Source organism: Chrysemys picta, chromosome 6 (assembly GCF_011386835.1).
Source record: "Chrysemys picta bellii isolate R12L10 chromosome 6, ASM1138683v2, whole genome shotgun sequence".
Taxonomy (NCBI): Eukaryota; Metazoa; Chordata; order Testudines; family Emydidae; genus Chrysemys; species Chrysemys picta.
Genome location: NC_088796.1, coordinates 60569516 through 60590218, shown reverse-complemented (window position 1 = coordinate 60590218; position 20703 = coordinate 60569516). Strand labels below are relative to the sequence as shown.

The following is a 20703-nucleotide window of genomic DNA, read 5'->3' as shown; positions in this document are numbered from 1 at the left end:
CTAGATCCGGCCTGGCCTTCTCGGGCGATTCCTCCCTGGCACAGTGCTCCTCCTGGCTCCTGTCCTGGGGTGTCCCTGATCGGCCGCCCTGTCCATCCCAGGCTTCAGGCAGGTTCTCTGCTGCTTCCTTTGTGAGGGCTTGCGGGCTGCTGCTCTCTCTCCCTCTGAGCTCCAGAGCCACCCCCTGGAGTTTCCCTCCTTTTTTCTCACTCTCTCCCTTCCCCCTTAGGAAAAAGATTTAAAGGGGCCATGCTCTCTAAACTCCAAAGGGGTTACAGCAGTACATTCCATCCTACAGTCAGTGATAAGGCAATGTCCATGGAAAGAAACGAGGATATGATAATCTGAAAGACATGGCACAAAACTGAAATTTGGACAAGCAGCAGATATTTCTATTTTGGGTGAGCAGAGACCGCTAAACTTTCTATATAGCTTTGGGATATTCACAGAAGAATCCTGTGACACGCCATTCCCTCTATACAAGTTATAGATTTCCTTTTTCCTGTTGGGACAGAGGAAATGTAGAAATTTGGAAAGAATGAGCCCTCAAACATATCCAGATGTAACTGACTATAGGAATATAATGGGTATTGGAAGATTCCTGAAAATTTTATATGGAGAAGGGATTCTTTCCCCTTCTATATGTGGCTGTATAGCTTCATGCTCTAGGGGATCATCTGAAACCAGCTGTGGAAAATAAGACATTTTACCTGTTCCTCTCCTTTTCATTTCCCTCAGGGTTGTCTGGACTTCAGTGCAAGTGGCTGCCTGGGGAGAACAATTGTTGAAAATGAATAGAACCCTGTGCAATTCATGTAAGACACAAGTGCGGAAACCACTGATGTGTCTATTAGGGCCAATGTATTGCAGTCACCCCAGAGGATTGAAGTTAGATGTAGTTTGCTTGCTTTGATATATTTGAGTTGGGTTGAGAAACCAACAAAACAGAGTTCACTCACTGGAAGGCAATTTTGACTATTTGTGATTATCAAAATTCCCATGGTACTTTTTGCAACAGTAGGGTTGTTACATGCAGTGTCTTAGTCAGATTCCAGGCTGGGCAACTATATCCTGCTTACCTGAAATCCTGCTGCAGTTTTAACTTCATATGTTCTTCGCTTCCTGTCCTAAACTGTGTAGTGCTGCTATGTGCAGAATAAACAGCAGCTGCATTCCACTCCAGAAGTTGCTTCATTTCTGTTGTGGGTGAATTAAATAACATATCTGAAGCTTGCAAAAATGCTTTTGGGAATCTTTCAGGATTGTAAGATGCCATGAATTCAATAGGACAAAGTAATCTAATTAAAAATTATTTTAAATTCTGATTTTAAATGTAAAACATCTTGATCACTAGGAATACACAAAATTAGTTTCTGCATGACCTTATTGATACAACCTTGCCATCCCAATCCTATTAGCCTCATGTTTGTGCCAACCCTTGCTTGTCCTGTCAACATTCTAGACTAAGTTTTTGGGCCACATACCCTAGCTATCCCTCCCGTGAGGTGCTTAGAATACCTTTTAGATATGGTGCAGATAACAATCAATAGTAATATCATTTTGAATGGATGGAAGCTTTGTTAAGAATTACTGAACAGCCAACACAGAAACCACACTGGGCTGCAGGGATGTGCTGGCTGCCACTTCCCGCAGCTCCCATTGGCCAGGAGCTGTGGGTGGCTGTGCCCAGGGCCAGCTTTAGCATGTACGGGGCCCCACGCTGGGATGCGAACTGTCTCACGCCCCCCCCCGCCCCAACTCCACCCCCTCCCTGCCCCATTGGATCCCCCCAAATCCCTGCCCCCAGCCCCGCCCCCTCACTGCCCCATTGGATCCGTCCCCAAATCCCCGCCCTGGCCCCGCCCCCAGCCCTGCCCCCTCACTGCCCCATTGGATCCCTCCCCAAATCCCCGTCCTGGCCCCGCCTCTTCCCCAGCATGTCGCATTCCTCCTCCTCACCCCTCCCTCCCAGGCTTGCACTGTTCAGCTGTATGGCGGCACAAGCACTGGAGGGAGGGGGGAGAAGCAGGATTATGCATATTTCCAATGTGCATAATCCATCTAGCTATCTAGGTATTTCTATGGTCCTCATCACCACAGTGTTTGAGCACCTCACAATCACTGGTAGATTTTATCCTGGCAAAAGCATGTCAGGTAAAGAAATATTTTCCCCATTTTACACATACGGAACAGGGTCCCTCAAGTGACTAGCCCAAGCACACACAGAGAGTGCATGTTAAAGCCAAGAACTGAATCTAGGTCTCCCAAGTTCCAGGTTCGGTGACCTAACCACTACATCATGCTTCCTCCCAATAAGCCAATCAACATCTGTTTCGCTTACATTTTCAATACTGTAAGTTCTTTGGTATGCTGTCCTTCTTTGTGTTTGTTACTGAGCACTCTGAGTGTTATTGCACTCTAAATAAGCTGCCCTGGGTCTTGTTGATTTGAATGGGGATTAGTGTCAGGATATGCTTGTGCAGATACAGTTGTAGGTTTGAGACCATGGGCCAGATTATCACTTACACTAGGGCAATTTTACACTGCTAAGGAGTTGTAATGAGGCCTTAATGTAAATTTTACCCACTTTAATGTGCTTTTACATTGCCAGAGTTATGTAAAGTGGCCTTAGTGTAAAAGAGAATAAGACCAGCCTTAAGACGGCAAGCTTTTTGGGGCAGGGACTGTCATTTCTGTTATGTCTGTACAGTGCCTAGCACAATGGGGCCCTGACTGAGTGTGGCTTCTAAGTGCTACTGTCATTCAAAAATAATTTAAAATGCTATGAACAAAAGAGTAGATTTTTTTTCCTTGTTCGTGGCAAAGTATATTCCACTTGTCATCATTAAACACTAAGCAACCTAACATAAAAATACAACAGCTTTTGAGATAGCAACTGACCATCAGTAAGCCATCTATATTTAGCATTTGTCCAGACTGTAAATAGCTTTAACATAACTATTTGGCTTTCACCTAAAATGTTAAAATGATTTGAGAAAGGGCAGACAGCGTTATACCTAAGAGATACACGTCCTGTATATTTTCTAACAAAGCTTCATTATTTCCAAGTACTATTTCAAGCTGTGTTCTTTCTAATATTAGAAATGTACTGAAAAGATGGACACAAATTGGCCAGACTCTTCTCCAGGATTATGCATGTTGGTTGATCTTTGATCCCCAGTGGCAGTTAGCAACAACAGCCTTCGGAAGAAGCCTGGAAGTGCTTTTCTAATTTTTTCCCCATGAGGGCTAGGTTAATAGGAAGGACTTCTCCAGGAGGCTTGCCAGTCAACCTGGAGAGTGTTTTGCTTGGAATAGTTAGCCTGCTGTGCCCACTCTAAAAAGAATTTGAGCATATGGTATAATATGCGCTTACGTTTACAAAGACGCAGCATACATTCACATCCTAGTTTGAATTGAAAACGCTCTGTATGTGATACTCCAACAATGTGATAAGAACATACTTGCACTAAAGATTGGCCTGAGCTGTGATATTCTGTTTCAGCTACAATCTTTCTCAAATTACCAAATCTGATGAGTATCATAGTTACCATTCCTGTGAAAATGATAGAGTTGCAGGGTTTACAGTTTCAGAAGGTGCAAGGAGGCCTAGATGTGAAGGAAAGAGCATGGAACAATGTCAGAGGTTAGAGAAGGTTAGAGGAGACCTAGAAAACAGCCTGGATCAGAGGCAGAAGCAAAGCAGTTTTTCAGGTTAGTGGGTGAGAGAGAAATCCTGGTAAATGAGCTTCAGCTAGAGAGCTTAATAAAAGAGGAGAGATACTGATACCCCACTCATCCCCCCCAGAATACTATTAAAAAAAAAGTCCTTATGTTTCAGTGAATCCTGAAATCTTGTTTTTATGGCCTTAAATCAAATCCAACCTAACCATTCAAATATAAACCTACGGAGTGCAATTCTTATGTTGTTGTGAAATTGTGTGAGGCAAAAAGGTCATTCCTGGAACTTTATGTCAGGTAAAAGAACAAGAATTTCTAGCCCGGCATTATCAAAGATGTGTGAGCCCTAAGTGCGCAAATCCTTGCTTACATGCACACAAGCAGCTCTGATTTGCATTTGCTCAGGTGAGAGTTGTGTGCCTAAACTGGGCACATGCATTTAGGCATGGATGGCTTTCAGAATTTGCAGCCAACTGTCCAATATATTTATTTAAGATGAAGTAGATGAAGCCTTTGTGGGCCAGCCAAGAATGAAAATTGAGGCTAAATGAAGGGGTCCGTATTGCAGTAGGGACGAGGGGATCAAGCACGGGCCTGAAACTCAGGATTCTGAGGTTCTATTCCCACGTCTAGCACTGGCTTCTTGGATAACCTTTGGCAAATCACGTCATTGCTCTGTGCCTCAGTTTCCCTATCTGTAAAATGGGGGATAATGATACTTTAGATTTACTGGTGGAAAATGATATACAAGAGCTAGGTATTATTTATTATTGTTGAAGAGCCTTTTTCTTACCACAGACATTTGCACTAATATTGCCCATTTCAAGTGAAAGTTAGTGATACAGTTTGCAATCTGTTTAAAATACTTTTTTCTCAAATGCTTCTCTCCTCTCCACAGTGTATCAGCGTGCTGTGTGCATCAAAGATCATATTGACATATCCAGATGGATATTTTTAGCATGATGGAAAATAAAATCTTGAGAAAGGTCAGTCCTTTCACTCTGCTAATTAAATTGCTATGGAAGGAGATTATATCACGATGGTGACCAAGAAAATAACTGAAATAGCATATACAAATCTTCAGTAGGTGGCTGTTATTAAAATGCAGGCATAAAAATGGCTGGCAAGAAAGACAAAGAAATATGCTAATATTTTGTCCAAGTCATTCAAACAACCATGATTATTATTTTCTTTGACTTTCTTTCAATTCCTTAGCCCCTTGAATGAGACCCTTAACAACTCACAAGATCAAAGCTATAATAAATATATTCATAAATCTACACACCAACTCTTAATTTAAATTATGTTAAAGATATCATAACAAGTAAAAATATGAAATACTTTTAGGTGACATCTTTAACCAGAATTCCAAAATTGAATGTGATGAATCCAGGGTCAGATGATTCAGTAGAAAAAGATAACAGGGCCAAAATTTTCACATTTGGGTGCCATCAGTTAGGCACCTAGAGTAATATTGGGATTTAGGGTGGGAAAGTCTGTGTTAATTAGGGTCCTAAGTCATGTAAGCACTTTTGAAAATTTTACCCCTAATTTCATATTTTGTTACCTAATTAAGCTGTCTAATTTTCAGAGACACAGAAGAAGTCACTGACTGTCAAGGCCTGGTCATGGGCGGTCAGACCAAGTGGTTACAGCCGGAGTCCAGTCACAAGTCAGCTGGGTCAGGATACCAGCAGGTCAGAGGTAGGAGACAAACTGGAGATTAGAACCACAAATCAGAAGTCAGGAGCCAAGCCAGGTCAGGATGCCAGGAAGTCAAGCCAGGGGAGCAGGAGGCATACACTCCAGAACAGGCTGAATCCCAGTTGTTCAGCCAGCTTCCTGTTCCTACTGCTGGCTTAAGTAGTGCCAATGGGCCAATCGGCTTCTCAGGGACTCCACCAATTGGACATCTGGGGAGGAGCCTCAAACTGGGGCTAGGTCCTGGGTCAGCAGTTGTCAGCAGGTTGGAAGGTGAAGCTTGGCTGCTCCTATGGACCTGGATTTGAGGCCTGTGAGTCACGACACTGACATGCAAATGTGAGGTCTTTGTCCTAAATCACTCTGCCTGATTTTCCCTCTGCAAAATAGGGATAATCATTCTTACTTCCTTAATGTTTATAAAGAGTTCTAAAAATTGTGACTCAGAGTTCCAAACTAGACGGGTACACAATTTGTGCAAACCATTTCTGTGATTGTGCACAGTGGCAATAATTAAATGTGCAGCTTGTTGCTGTGTATTTCAACCACGTAACTGGTAAGGGTTAATTTAACTGCATTTTAATCTGTGCCCTCTCTGCGGGGTGGAAAATTCTAAGATACACCTTTACCAAAATCACATCCCAATAAAAAGTGTAATCTGAGTTCAAAATCGACTGCAGACAGGAATTTAAATATGATTCTAACTAAACTAATTTCAAACCTGATCTGGCTGGCTGTTGTGGATGGGATCAAATTGTTTATGAAAATTAGTTTAAAATCACGCTCCAGCCTATCTACATTTAGCTGGAACTGTGTTTAAATTGCAGTTCATTATTTGTAATATCATTGAATCTAAAAACCCCAAATGAGTCTGGGGCCCCATTGTATTTGGCACTGTACAGACCACATGGTAAGAGACAGCCTCTGTGCTGAAGAGCTTAAAATTGAAATAGACAAGACAGACAAAGGGTAGGAAAAAGGAAGTATGACTATCTCCATTTGATAGATGGGGGACTGAGGCACAGAAAGATGAAGTGTGTTGCTAAAGGTCACATAGGAAGTATGTGGCAGAACCAGGAATCAAACGAAGTTCCTGAATCCAGTCTGGTGTCTGAACCCCAAGATCATCCTTCCTCTCTGAAAACAGAGTTTGTTCTCAAACAGCTTCCAAAGCCCAACAGAGATAGGACATTTTGTATTCTGGAAATATCCTGAAGATGTCTTGGTAGTTTCCATGGTGGTTTGTCTGAGTGACTCTTATAGTCAGGCAATACGCAAATCCTTTGGCACATACAATTTATTCAATGTATTCAGACACTATATTCTGAATACTAAGTGTCATTCTCTCTTCAGTGAAAGTGATTTATTTTGAATATGTTGCTTAACAATTAGGGTTATATGTAAATCTTGCACTTTCATGTACATTTCAAGTAAATTGTTCTGTTTTTAATAACCCTGTACCAGACAATGAGCCATGAGCCATCTGGCCTGACTAGTGCTACTCCAAAGACAGACAATGAGGGAGAAAAATGCTGTTCTGAAGTGGATATTTAATTTCTTGCCCAAATGCACGGGGATGTGCTGCATACTCCCTGCCCCTCCAACTAACCCTCAAATCTTCAATATTCATTTGAGTAAGAACAGTTAAGATATTTTCTCCAAGTGAAAGTCAACTGCAAATCTCCACATACTAGATCAAAATCTTTCAGCCATCACCAATAGAACCACCATTAAAACAAACATTGCTTGATTCTCCTCTCTCGTACACTGACTTAAATCAAAATTGAATCCATTAAAATCAGCAGAGTTGCAGAAAAATACCAGGTGTAAAAACCATAGGAATCAGGCCAATAATTTTTAGTAAGTGCCTTGGTCTCTATTGCCTTGATCTTTATTTTATTTTACTCCACTCCTAATGTAATCCTAGGATCATTCACTTCAGCTTGATCTAATATCATTCTAGATCCCCCACATCCATTCAGCCTTTCTCCAAGGCTCTGATCCTGTCATCGTTACTCAGACAAGGCGCCCACTGATTTCAATGGGAGTTCTACTAGAGTGAAAACAGTGGGTGAAATCCTGGCCCACTGAAGACCAAACTCCCATTGACTTCAGTAGGGCTAGGATTCCACCCTCAATCTGGCCACAACTCCTCTCCCCCATTCTTGATGAAGATTCAGAAATATGTTGACATTGGTGCTAAAAAATAGTAAGTATTTAATATGCAGGCTCTCTTCTTCTTTTTTTTTAATCAGAAAACCAGAGGTAACTGCAGCAGTCAGAATCTGTTATGCTAGGAACGGTCGGCTATCATGTTAGCATAAAGGATTCTGTGAGCTGTCTTTAGTTCACTGATAGGAATCTTGCAAAATGAGCATCCTCTGTGCACAGAATTAATCAGACTATCCAAGTCAGCCTGCTGGATTAAGAGAAGGGATACAAATACCAAACCTTGATTGCAAGGTTCCCAGCTCTTGCAAGGAGGGAGCGGGCCAGGGAATCAACCCCAGGGCTGACTTTTAATCGAGAAGACAATGAGCCAGCTGCAATTAGTAGGAGAGAGGTTACAAAGATTAAAAGAAATACTTCTTAATCAAAATGAGTTGGTACCTCTCTCCCAGGAACCATGTAGGAAAAAACATGGAATAGCAGAGAGATAAATTATATAGAAAATCAAATATTTAGGGTGAAATCCTAGTCCCACTGAAGTCAGTGGCTGTTTTTCCGTTGATTTCAGTGCGGCCAGGATTTCACCCCGAGGGTAAAAGATTTTTTTTAATATATACCTTTTAATAGTAAAGATAAAATAGCTACTAGTCTCTTAAAATGGGTTTCAGCTTGGGAGGGAGCTTTATTAGAACAAAATATGAGACTATTTTTGTACATAGGAGAAACAACTAGGGAACTGAGGGCTACTGCAGAGTATGAAAGGGGCAAAATAATATTAAAATGAGAATACTCAATACATCCTTTTCTATGGCTGATCCATGACATGAAATGCCATGGAGACACAAAATGTAAATCTGGAGAGATTAAAATTTTTCTAGCCTACCTGTTCCCAAGTAGATTGACCGACTCTGACTATTGCTACTGTTTGGAGGGACCTAGCTGTGATCTGATACAAAACAGCATAGTGAAAATGAACAGACTACAGGTGCTCACGTCAGGAAACAGTGTTCTTGTTCTGCATGTCAGTGAGGCAGTGTGGAGTTTTTAAAGGGTCATGGAGTTGACCCAAATATATTGATCTCTCACTGACATACATCTAGCTGTGTTCCTGACAGAGAGATGAAGACTCACCCCTGAAAAGTGGTGATGAAGGGCAAGAACTCCTTTGCCAAGGAGTTTGCTCATGAGGATGGGGCAGCCTCTCCAATAACTCTCCCATGATTGGCATAGGATGAGGGCCTCTATACCCATTGCCCCATGACTAGTGATAAGGGATGCCTCCCACTAACATGCATGTCTTCTTTAAGGTAGAAAAAGAAAAGAGTTTGTAGGCCTACAGACTTGGAAGAATCCATCTATTTTCCCTCTTGGGGCTTCACAGGAGAGTTACTCTAGCCACAGTGGTTCTCAAACTGGGGGGTCGGGACCCCTCAGGGGGTCATGAGGTTATTACATGGGGGGTCATGAGCTGTCAGCCTCCACCCAAGCCCCACTTCACCTCCAGCATTTATAATAGTGCTAAATATAAAAATAAGTGTTTTTAATTTATAAGGGGGGTTGCACTCAGAGGCTTTCTGTGTGAAAGGAATCACCAATACAAAGGTTTGAGAACCACTGCTCTAGCAGGTGTGTTATACCAAAGAAGGTGGGGTGTGGGGGGGAAGGGGAGGTTCGGCCCAGATACTGTGGTGAAAGGTGTATGTGTGTGTGAGAGAGAGAGAGAGAGAGGAGATTGGCTTAGCTATACTGTGGTGACAAGTGCAATATAAAAAGCTATCTTCATAGAAGCTGGAGTTATGGCCCCTCAGAACGCACTCTTCCCCCATTATGGCTTTCAGTGGCAATTGTACTTTCTCATGTCTAGGACAGTCTGCCATGCTGTGGTTTAGCCCATAAGGCCACAGTTCCTCCTGTGACAAATAAGGTTATCCCACGCAGTATCTTTGGGGTCCATTGTTTTAAAGGAATGGTTTATGTATGATTTTGTTCTATCACATGGGGGAGGGCTACCACAGCTCCTCCAAAAACTAAAAATAGTGGGTGGTGGTTAAGGCAAATCAGCTAGTTCTAACCCAACCAGAGAGGCACCACTTCCTGGAGAGGTTTGCATGTACTAGTTCAAACTAGATCCTCCAGAGACCAACAGACAAAGAAAGGACTTTTGGATAAAGGATTTTAAACTGACTCAGGGCCTTCTTTCTGATCCAGCAAACAAGCAGGACGTTCTGCCTAAGGGTGAGCCCCAATCCTTACAGAAGGGTTGGAAGGAATTGACCTATTAGGCCCCCTTAAGACTGATGTGTGACATCTGACAAGCTCCTAGCATGTGTATAGGAATTAGTATTGTTTTTAATATGTTTTCTGTGTAATACTTTTACTTTAAGAATACATGTTTTGCTTATAAAGAGGTGTGTGGTGACTTGTAACTGTTGGCAAATGCACTGTTTGTAGCCTTCAAAGAGAAAGCAAAGCACAGATGCTGAGCTTTATGCACTCTGGCTTACTGAGGATATCACAATGTACAAAGGGAACCATCCAGCCTGGAAAAACTCTGGTCAGCAGTGAGTAAGTTGCGGGTTTGCAACAAAGAGTTGACAGGTTGGAGCCAGAAACTTTAAGTGGGTGCCTTTGGTGGACAATGGAGGGGATATACAGATGCTGTTACCATGAAAATGTGACACCTCCCAACACGTCGATGATCTGAGGTGAAATGTTAAGTATTTGACAAATACTGGATAAGATACACTGAACACCGAGCAGCTGACATTTCTCTAAAAGTTATTAGCACACAGCACTAACTGTCATATTTTTTTTAAACTTTAAACACGTCATTGCTATTTACAAAAGCCAGTAGACAGTCTGGAGCGGAAGACTTCGTTGAAAATGCCAACGAGAGCTCAGAGCTCTGTATGTTCTCTGTTAAGGTCACAGGAGAAAGGAGAATGTATGTTGAATTTTTCATGACAATCTGGTGTCACAGGAAAAATGAGGAAAAAAATAAAGACAGAATTTTCCTTCTCTAAAAGGAAACTCCAATAGCAAAGTGTCATCAGAAATTCCTGACTGGCATACTGCAGCAGCAAATACAGCATTCCCCTTGCTTTCCCAAAAAGTGCAGGCTAAACAACAGTAATGTTTTCAGTAGAACTTAGACCACTACACCTAACAACTTGTTTAAATGGAAGGTCTGAAAATAAATAACCATATAAAAGTTTTGACATAAGGAACTGGTCTATGGGGTTTTTTTTTTGTTTATTAATTTCATGTTTCTTCATGGGATCGTCTTATCCTCTTTCTCCCTAACAAATTAACTTAAGTTCAAACCCACCCAGCTACATCAATGTTGTTCTTTCATAAATTTAATCTTGATTATCATTTCGATCAAAGGAAACAAAGAAGGAACAAATAAGAAGTCTCCATGAGAGAGCACAGTGTGTGTGACTCATTCTGTAACACTAGCCATTGTGAAATAATCAGTGGGCCACTATTATATGGATCCATTTGCCCAAACTTGTAGATCATGTAATAGGTCACACATGGTACTGTAGCCCTGAAGCTGTGGTAGTTGCCATGGGGAGTGAGTGCTTTAGCAGCCTGCCCGATTGGTATGAGGGAAGAGTATGGTATCTCTGCTACCTCCTGCATAGTTCTCCAGTGCACAGACTCAATTATTTGGGCTGTGCACAAGCATCAGAATTTGGCCCTGAGAATAACACAGTAAAGAAAACTGTCATTAAGGAAGCTTGCTTTATCTAGAAATGTACAAGCCTTGGTATTCACACCCAGCTCTTATCTAATTAAATTAGCATGTTACATATTTAAACATAATGGGCCAAATTCCCATCTCAATTTCCATCTCAATCAAGGTGCAATTCCTAGAATTTTGTCCCTATTTTCAGGATCACATTTTCCCTTATATTTATTAAACAAATGGATACGTTTTAAGTGGTAGATTTAATCCATTTTCATTTTCCCACTAGAATGATGTGCATGTGCTTTCCTCAAAGCGAATGATGGTACTGGGTACCCCTCCTCTCTCACATTTTTGGATTTTTTTGCAACCCTAAAGAAGTTTTCAGGAAATCACAGAAATTAGTGATGAAAAAGTCTACCTGAATCAAAAGAAACATGGAACTTGCATTCAATAAAATTAATATTAATATTTGCAAAGTGCACTGGAGTAAAAGGAAGCTAGCAGAATGCTAAATATTGATGATTACTATTAAATCATCTCATCCATGTCAACCTTCCCAATTTGCATTGCCTTATAATGCATTTTAAAAAAGAAAGATGAACAACATTTTAAATAAGTTATTTCAGTGCTCAGGAATTGATTTAAAACTAAGTCTCAGGGACACAAAGCACTCTTCAAAAACAACTTATACCAACATCTGAAGAGAGCATGGGACTGGAACTCAGGAGTCCTGGCTTGTATTCCCAACTCTTCCATTGGATAACCTGGGGGTACCCATCCATGTGTCTCAGTTTCCCCATATTGTAAAATGGGGATAATGATAATGACCTCCTTTGTAAAGTGCTATAAAAGAGCAAGGTATTATAATTATTACTTATTACTATCTCAGGATAACATATTTAAGTATTAGAATGTACTTCAAAATATTATATTTTTTGTTTCATTATTTTATTTACTCCAGTAAATCAAAATAATTTTCCTTCCTTTCTTTATCCAAAACTTAGGCCCTATTTTCACAAAACACTTAAGAACATGCCCTTAAGTGCTTTACTGAATTGAGGTCTAAGTGCCACCATGGTCTCATTGTGGAATATTCAGGTAAGTGGACATTATTTCTAAGGAAAATGAAGACATAGAGCCAGCTTCTGCATTCTTCAGATACCCAAAACTCTCATTCAAAAGAGAAGGAATGCAGAGAAGGACCTGCAATCTGAAATAGTTATAGATTGTTACTCTTATAAAAAAGAAGTTTTAGACCAACTTTGCCTCCTTTGGGCTGGTCTACACTGGGGGGGGGGGGAATCGATCCAAGATACGCAACTTCAGCTACGAATTACCTGGGGTCCACACGGCGCGGGATCGACGGCCGCGGCTCCCCCGTCGACTGCGCTACCGCCGCTCGCTCTAGTGGAGTTCCGGAGTCGACCGTGAGCGTGTTTGGGGATCAATATATCGCATCTTAACGAGACATGATATATCGATCCCGGATAAATCGATTGCTACCCGTCGATAATTCTTTTTGTTTTCTGGTCTTCTGAGAGTATAAGTGAGAGACTCAATCCTACATTCCTTACTCAGGCAAAGCTCCCAGTGACTTTTGTGGGAATTTCGTTTTAGTAAAAGGCCTACGTATTATGCTTTACAGAAATATAGAATACAGTTATCAATATAGTTTTTAGATGCATTGCTCTAGAGATCTGAAGGTGTAAGTTGCTCAGGGAAGGGAAATGTTCCATTGACTAAGAGCAGAGTCTGTATCTAAGTGCGATAAGTTTAACAAAATTCCCGTTGAAAAAACAAATTAGGACTATTTGTACCCATCTATGTTCTTCACAGCTTTCAAAGTGTTCTGCCATATTTCCGAATAACAGGTTCATGGTTCATAGCTTGGTTTTTCTAATGCAAACCCTGAAGAGTGCCCAAGTTGCTTCAAAAGTGTGATGGAAATCTTTTATTTTCACTTTTGCAACACTGTGAGATTTCTTTTAATCATTCTTTTACTGCTGGCAGGTTTGGGGATTTCCATTGTTTTGGTAATATCATAGGTGTTGTTTGTTTGCTCAAGTCAAAAGATAGAGGGAAGCCTAGTGCCAGGGCTGGACATTGACAAATGGCTATATGCAAAGCCAGTCTAACACTAATCTCTAAGTCAGCTTGGAAAATAATCATTTTAATGATAAAGCTTTTCTCTTCACATCTTCACAAAAGCGCTCTGGAAGCCTCAGAGCATCACAACAAAATTAAAATTCAGTGAAAACATGATTAAGGTCCCCCCTCCCGCCAGCCTCATTAAAATTTCAAATGAATGAAACCAATTGAAGAGATTCACTATAAAAAGAAGAGGGTGATAAAAATGTAGAAGAAAGGAGGGTAATAAATACATGCCTGATAGTGAAAAATACCTTGGAAATAAAAAGTCTGAAGGTGTTCTTTGTAACTGGAGAGAGATTGACTGAGGTGAATATCAAAGAGGAATGTAGTTCACTCTTTAAGCCCTTATCACAGAAAAGGAGTAATCGCCTGTTGACCTAAGATGTAACAATCAGATTCCTAAAATGGGGTGGTCTCTGAGCCTAGGTATTTAGCAGGGCAAAGTGTAGGGTGGAGATCTCAAATAGAGCATAAGTCTACATTAAAAAACAACAGCACTAACCTTCTGTCAGGCACTTGGAAGCCAATGGAAGGAATACAGAGAATGACATATGATCATTCCAACCAGTGAACAAATATTCTACTGCATTCAAAACATGCTGTTATGAGCATATCACAGATAAAGAAGAGCTCCGCTGCACAACTAAAAAAATCCTACATATTAAGCATGGCTTTCACTTGGATACCAAGATCCTTAACCTGATTCACTGCCTCTTACTAAATCTCTTCATTTAAGGAGGAGATGAAGGAAAAGGCTAGCTTCATGACAAGACAACAGCCTGTACTCCAGAGGAAGTTGTACATCTCCAAAATGTGTAGTGTAAGGATTTTTGGACGAATAGATATCACGGTGACCAACTATACTGCATACCATGGCTCCATAGATTTTATGATATCCTCCTTCTGTTCCAAACTCTTGAGCTAAAGGAGAATCCCTGCTAGCTGTAGTAATAAGATTTATATCCAGAGCTTCATCACCATTGTAGGTTGCAGTTCATGAGATTACAGGTATTGAACTCTGTAGGATCTGTTCATTGGTGTTATGGAACCTAAACATGCAAGAAAGGCTCCATTTTTCACTGGTGCAACTATGTGGATTTTGAGGAGCAGTGTCCAGACCTCTTGGCCTGCAGAAAAAGGAAGCTGGAGAAGGAGCCACCCAGTGCCCCCGGAAATCTCCAAGGAGGTGGAACTGGAGCTACTAGAAAGCAGAGGAAGGAAGGCCACTGCCTGATTGGACAGCAACAGTAAGGCTGGGGGGTTACAATAATCATATTGTGAGACTATCACCAAGATACTCAATCAGCTGCACAGAAAATCCCATACAGCGCTCTCTCTCTCTCTCTCTCTCTCTCTCTGTGCATGCATGTGTGCATATATATAAGGGTGGGGTACGGCAAGCAATAGAGACCGTAGAGCTGAATCCTTGCATGTTCATTTGAATATCTCTGGCACTTTGCCCTGTTCCTGGTGCAATTAAGGGCCTCCTCCTCCCTTCTGTTTCAAAGAGAAAAAGCTCATACAAATTTCCTGTCTCTGAATGCTATTTCTCTACTCACAGAGCTGTTTTCATAGACTTCCTATTTCTCTGTTCTTAGAGCTCTCCTTTGATGTGAAACGTTCACAAGTCAAAATAATGACTTGGTTGTTCTGGGCTCAGCTGCTTATTTTTACCCACCCGCTCCAGTCTCCAAAACCTTGGGTAAGTACGTGTCATATGTAGTGTGATAGTGCAAACAAATATGTGGTCCTGTGGGTGTGCACTTACTCACACTGCTAGGCACTGGTATCTATTTGGGAATTTCCAATCACTCAGTGCTCATGCTGCCTCTAAAATAACTTTTAGGCATAAAGCTCATGAATTAATCATTGTTTTAATCCAATGAAAGCTGAGCTGTGCTAGATCCGCTGTGTCACCTGCTACTATTTCTGTCTTGGGCATTAAGACTGCTGTCTATAACAAGGTTATATTTTTTTCACAAGTATTGGGAAGGAATTTTCAGTTTTAAGAAATAAACCTGCCTTCTGCAAGGAGTGGCTGGTATGGTAGTAGAAAATGTATGTTAGATATGTGTGTGTGTGTGTGTGTGTGTGTGTGTGATGATCTTACAGAGGTGTACATGAAAACCAAATATCCCATTACAAAGAGGATGAATATTATGCAATTCAGATTCTGTAGCTACATGTCAGATATTCAAAAGCATTCCTATTGTCCCTTTTCTTCTTCATCTGACGAAGAGGAAGAACAGTCCAGTGGTTAGGATGCTAGCCAGAGACTCGGGTTCAATACTCACCTATACCACAGATTTTCCTGTATGATCTGAGCCCTGTGAGTGGATCTTCAAAGGTGTGTATGTGGTGTGGCAGAGCGGAGGTGCTTGGGGAATTGGAAGTGACTCAAGGAAATATTGGAGGGTCAGTGGAAGGAAGGGCATTGATAACTATGGGAGGGAAGAAGGAGCTGGACACCAAGAGAGGATTAGAACTCCAAGCCCCAATTTAAATCTAAACCATCGGGCCTCAGCCAGATCCCACTTTTATACCAAAGTTTCCAGTTTGACTGAGAAGTGGGGAAATTAAATTACTACTCAGAAGACAAAATGTGCTCAGCTCAAAATCCCACAAAGGATCTTCCTGATTCCTAACTTTTTCTGTAACCACAATAACAGCCTTTGCTGCAAGCAAAGGAGAGCCTGTGAAATTATATGATGCTGAATTTTGTCTAGAGACGTTGTTAGTATTCAGAGGTGAGTTTGGGGTCTCTAAAGGGAAACATGCCCTTCAACCTGTAGGAAGGACTAGCATTTTCATATCCCTGCCCTTTACATAGCCTGCTTTCTGAAGCCAATCTATGAAATGCCAATTCTGGAAGAGAGTACCACCAGAACAACATTACAGTGCAAAAAGCAGTAATTTGTTGGCTCTGTGATGTTATTCTCAAAAGTAAAGCTGTCTCAGGCATCAGAAGTGGTTCTAGAAATTATACCACAACTTGGCAAGGATTTTGAGTGTAGATATAAGTGTAGCTATTTCAGTATCCACATATCTAATTTGATCTTTTCTATTGCCCATACTTTACAATGAGATTCTGAAGAGTTGCTTTACATATGGATGGCAATATAAACAATGGAATCTGTTCTAAAGGGACACTGACAACTTGAATGTTCTGAAACTGTCCAATTGCCAAAATCTGAGATTTTTAAAATCAAGAGGTTTTTTTGGATGAGTGCCAAACACAATTAATACCACCAAACATGATCCCCCTTTCCTCTCTGTGCACATCTACCTGCTTCCTCTTCAGGTTCAGTTTTGCTGCTGCTGTTACTGCTAAATGCTTTCATGCAGGGCCTAGAGAAGAAAGTGCATAAGAGCTTCCTAAGATCTGTACAAGAGAATGATGTCTTCCTGCTTTAGTGCATGAGACAGGAAATGTGACTTCCCATCAACAGGAAAATTTCCTATTCACAAAATGCTGTCAAATGCACTTGGTAAACAAAATGAAAACCAGAGAAAAATATTTGCTATAATCTCTTTTTTGCTTATATTTTATGCGGTTCTTGCAACAGTAACTGGTACACATTTTTAGATGGCAATGTGATTTTCAAGATAATGGTTTCCCTTTAGGTGACCACTAAAGAGTCTATAAAAGTTGATTGCTTAGTGGAAGGAGCTTTCGACTAAAGGTGCAGCAGAATTGTATGCAATATGACCGGAGATACTTTGAATTGCTCAGTTAAGATTGGAGGTTGCCTGTATAGTTTTCTCCCAATGTCCAGATGTCCTGATTTTATAGGGACAGTCCCGATATATGGAGCTTTTTCTTATATAGGCACCTATTACCTCTCACCCCCCATCCCGATTTTTCATACTTGCTATCTGGTCACCCTAACTACTATTCATGAGAGAGACAAGCTTTCAAGCTTACACAGAGCTCTTCTTCAGCTCTATGTAAGCTCAAAAGTTTGTCTCTCTCTCTCACCAACAAAAGTTGGTCCAATGAAAGATATTAACTCACCTGCATTGTCTCTTTAATATCCCAGGAACAACATGGCTACAACAATACTGCATACTCTTATTCATGTAATATATGCAGGAAATAATTGTATGGTAATAGAGAAATGAATGTGGAATGCAATATATTGTAAGTAATGTAAATGGCATTGAGCTAGATTTGCTATACTCACATTTTAGTAGGGAAGAGTCTTTAAAAAAAAAAAAAAAAGAGGAGAGGAGAAAGCAAAATGTCCACAGTGATTCAGAGATGAGCTGATATGGCTTGACTTCTGTATTGATTTTTGTTTCTGCCTAGCAACATGACTTCATAGTGATTATATAAAAATACAAAGGAAACTGAAAGCTGCTGTTGCTCTTCTTGTCAAAAAACAGCAAAAATTATTCATGGAAATGTCATTAAATTGTTTTTTGGAGATTCTGACATTAAAATGCAAAACTAGACTATTTGATCAGTGAGAAGTTAAATGTAAGAGCCTTCTTGTATCTGAATTAGGCGTCATCTTTTAATTTAACTAAATAAACCTGTATATGGAGTCCTGTTCAAACATATCACAGACAGCAAACATTCTCTTTTTGTTGAACAAAATGCAAAAGAGATAATGGGTGGAAATCAGCCTAGAAAAACACACTGTCCATCATAGCCTATTTCAGATAGGAGAGGGTTTATTAAACAGCTGTATATATATTCAAGGAAAGGGGAATATTTTCATTGGTATATTTCCAGATACTGCAGCAACACTGTCAGAAGCACATCTTCTGAAAGAGGTTCTAGGGATAATTAATAAATGTGGTGGTGGCTACTGCTAGAAGAATACTGAAAAGATTGTTCACAAACATTTGTTTGACGCTTTAAATCAATGTGCTTTGACGTTGTTTAGCCTTTGCGTTTGTTTTCTATGCATAGTGTAGTTGAATGAGTTCCCTGGCAGATATGATTTTTCCAAGAGCTGAGCACCAGCATCCAGGAAGGGGTCGAGTGCCTTCAACTTCCACTGGAATAAAGAGATTGATCCTGTAGAGAACTGTGTTCCATTTTGTTTGCCTCTTAGGATCAGACCCTCAGAGAACTGTGCTATGCTTTTGATGGTTTACCTCAAGAAAGATGCTATATAGCTAAGATTGTTCTTCTTCGAGTGATTGTTCACGTCCATTACACATTAGGTGTGCGCGCGCCGCGTGCACGGACGTCGGAAACTTTTTCCCTTAGCGGCTCCCGGCGGGCCGGCGGGGCCCCCACCTTCCCGCCAGAGCGGCGCCCCGCTCCAGGGTATATATATCCCTGCCGACCCGACCCCTCCAGTTCCTTCTTACTGTCCGTGGCGGCGTTGGAACAACTCTGTCTCTCGTCTGAGAGTGTCCCTTAGCACATTAGAGTTATCTAGCAGTTATCAGTTAGTAGTGTTTAACCTGTAGTTAACGGCTCATTAGAGTACTTAAAGTTCCTGCTGGGGTTGTTTGTTCAGCCCCGGCACCGGCCCCGGGCGGTGGGGTATGCCACACGCCCAGGGTTTTAAGGCCTGTGCCACGTGCCGCAGGCCTATGCCATTGAGCGACCCCCACGCTTCGTGTCTTCGTTGCCTGGGGGAGGCTCACCAGAAGGAGCGCTGCAAAATCTGCAAGGCCTTTAAGCCCAGAACTAAAAAAGAGAGGGACTTTCGCCTTAAGCAGCTGCTCATGGAGACGGCGTTACAGCCCTCCACTTCGACGGCACCGTCTGCCTCCGTGCGGAGCGCCCCGGCTTCGGTGCGGAAACCGGCGCCGGCGTGTCACCCGAAGACCGCGGCACCGACCCAGCGGGGAAGTGCACGACGCCGATCGTCTTCACCGGCGAAAGCGAAGGGCCAACCTAAGGCCCGAGGTCGCTCCCCGCACAAGAAGGCGGCACCGGTAAAGACCTCGAGTGCCCCTAAGGCCGACACGGCCTCATCACGGACCCCGGTAGTGGCTCCGGCGCCGAAGGGCCCGTCGAGCCCCGGGATGAGCGCGTCGAGCGAGGATGAAGGGCTGGAGGAACTTGTGGAACAGCCCTCCACTCCGGACACGTTTGAGGCAGCTAAGGACCTCATTGCCTTGTCCGTCGAGGCCCCGGCACGCGCTGAAGGCGCCCCACCTATGCTGCCGCGCAGAGGCAAGCCGGCGATGGTGCGCCCACCACGGTCGCCGTCTCGGCACCGTTCCAGGGACCGGTCCCGGTCGAGCTCCGCCTCGGTGGACTCCCGGTTGCCCCCGGCGCAAGAAGCACCGCAGCAGTCGGGCTTCAACAAACGGTCGGCACCGACTCAGCAACCGAGCACGAGTCGGCACCGCGAAACATCGGCGGCTCGTTACCCGAGGCCGACCAGCCGTAGCCGTTCCCGGTCCCGCAATCTCCGGTACCGTTCCAGGTCCAGGTCGACGAGGCGCCATTCTAGGTCCTGGTCGCGGAGGCGCTACTCCCCAAGACCGGACCGGCACCGTCCCACGGCTCCACCGTGGCCTTCCAGGTCACCGTCCGTGGTCTCGGGGACTGACTCAGACCGATACGGCGGGTATGCCCATAGGTCACAAGCCAGCAGGGACTACGGTCAGTCACAATGGGGCCAGCCGAGCCAATGGCCATTCTGGACACCCTGGGCCTACCACCAACAAGGGCCCCCATCGGGAGCCTCGAGATCCGGGCCATCCCGGTACCGATCCCGCTCCCCGCGGCACCGTCCGCCATCGTATAGGGAGGCAACGGTCTCTAGACCACCGGAGCGGGAAGGAGTGGACTCGGCACTGAGTACGGTACCGTCCCAATCCCACGCGGCGGGTCAGGCTGCAGAGGAGCAATTGGCTGATGCCGGATTGCAGGACAATGAGGATGGGCAGAAGGCCCCGACCTCTTCCTCCTCGCCAGATGAGGCGGTAGCGGGCACACTGGTGTCCGGCCCTCCCCCGATTGACCATCGGGCACACCAAGACCTGCTTCGCCGGGTAGCCCTCAATCTGGGCTTGCAAGCGGAGGAGACCATAGAGCAGGACGACCCCATGGTCGATATCCTGAGCCCAGAGGGCCCCTCCAGAGTAGCTCTCCCGATTATACTGACAGTACAGTCCAACTATAAGATGGTGTGGCAAACACCGGCCTCCAGTGCGCCAACTGCAAAAGGCGTGGAGAGGAAATACTTCGCCCCATCTAGAGGGTTTGACTTCCTCTTTCTACATCCATCCCCCTGTTCGCTGGTGGTCTCGGCGGTCAACGAAAGGGAGCGGCATGGCCAGCAAGCTCCTGCCCCCAAGGGCAAGGAAGCTAAGAGATTGGACCTATTCGG

General features: G+C 43.0%; 1 protein-coding gene and 1 long non-coding RNA gene across 2 annotated transcripts in view; both read left to right on the top strand.

The window, feature by feature from the left end:
• The first annotated feature begins 710 nt into the window (after positions 1 to 710).
• On the top strand, positions 711 to 10735 carry LOC135984307 (uncharacterized). The gene is made up of 3 exons (XR_010602257.1): positions 711 to 815; positions 4580 to 4667; positions 5273 to 10735. It is a non-coding gene; the product is annotated as an uncharacterized LOC135984307 (long non-coding RNA).
• Positions 10736 to 15017: 4282 nt separating this feature from the next.
• Positions 15018 to 20703, top strand: part of PCSK1 (proprotein convertase subtilisin/kexin type 1) — a 67315-nt gene continuing 61629 nt past the window's right edge. The window contains exon 1 of the mRNA XM_065599223.1: positions 15018 to 15098. Within this exon, the coding sequence (XP_065455295.1) occupies positions 15033 to 15098 (66 nt within the window). The 5' untranslated portion in view covers positions 15018 to 15032. The remainder of the gene's footprint in view (positions 15099 to 20703) is intronic.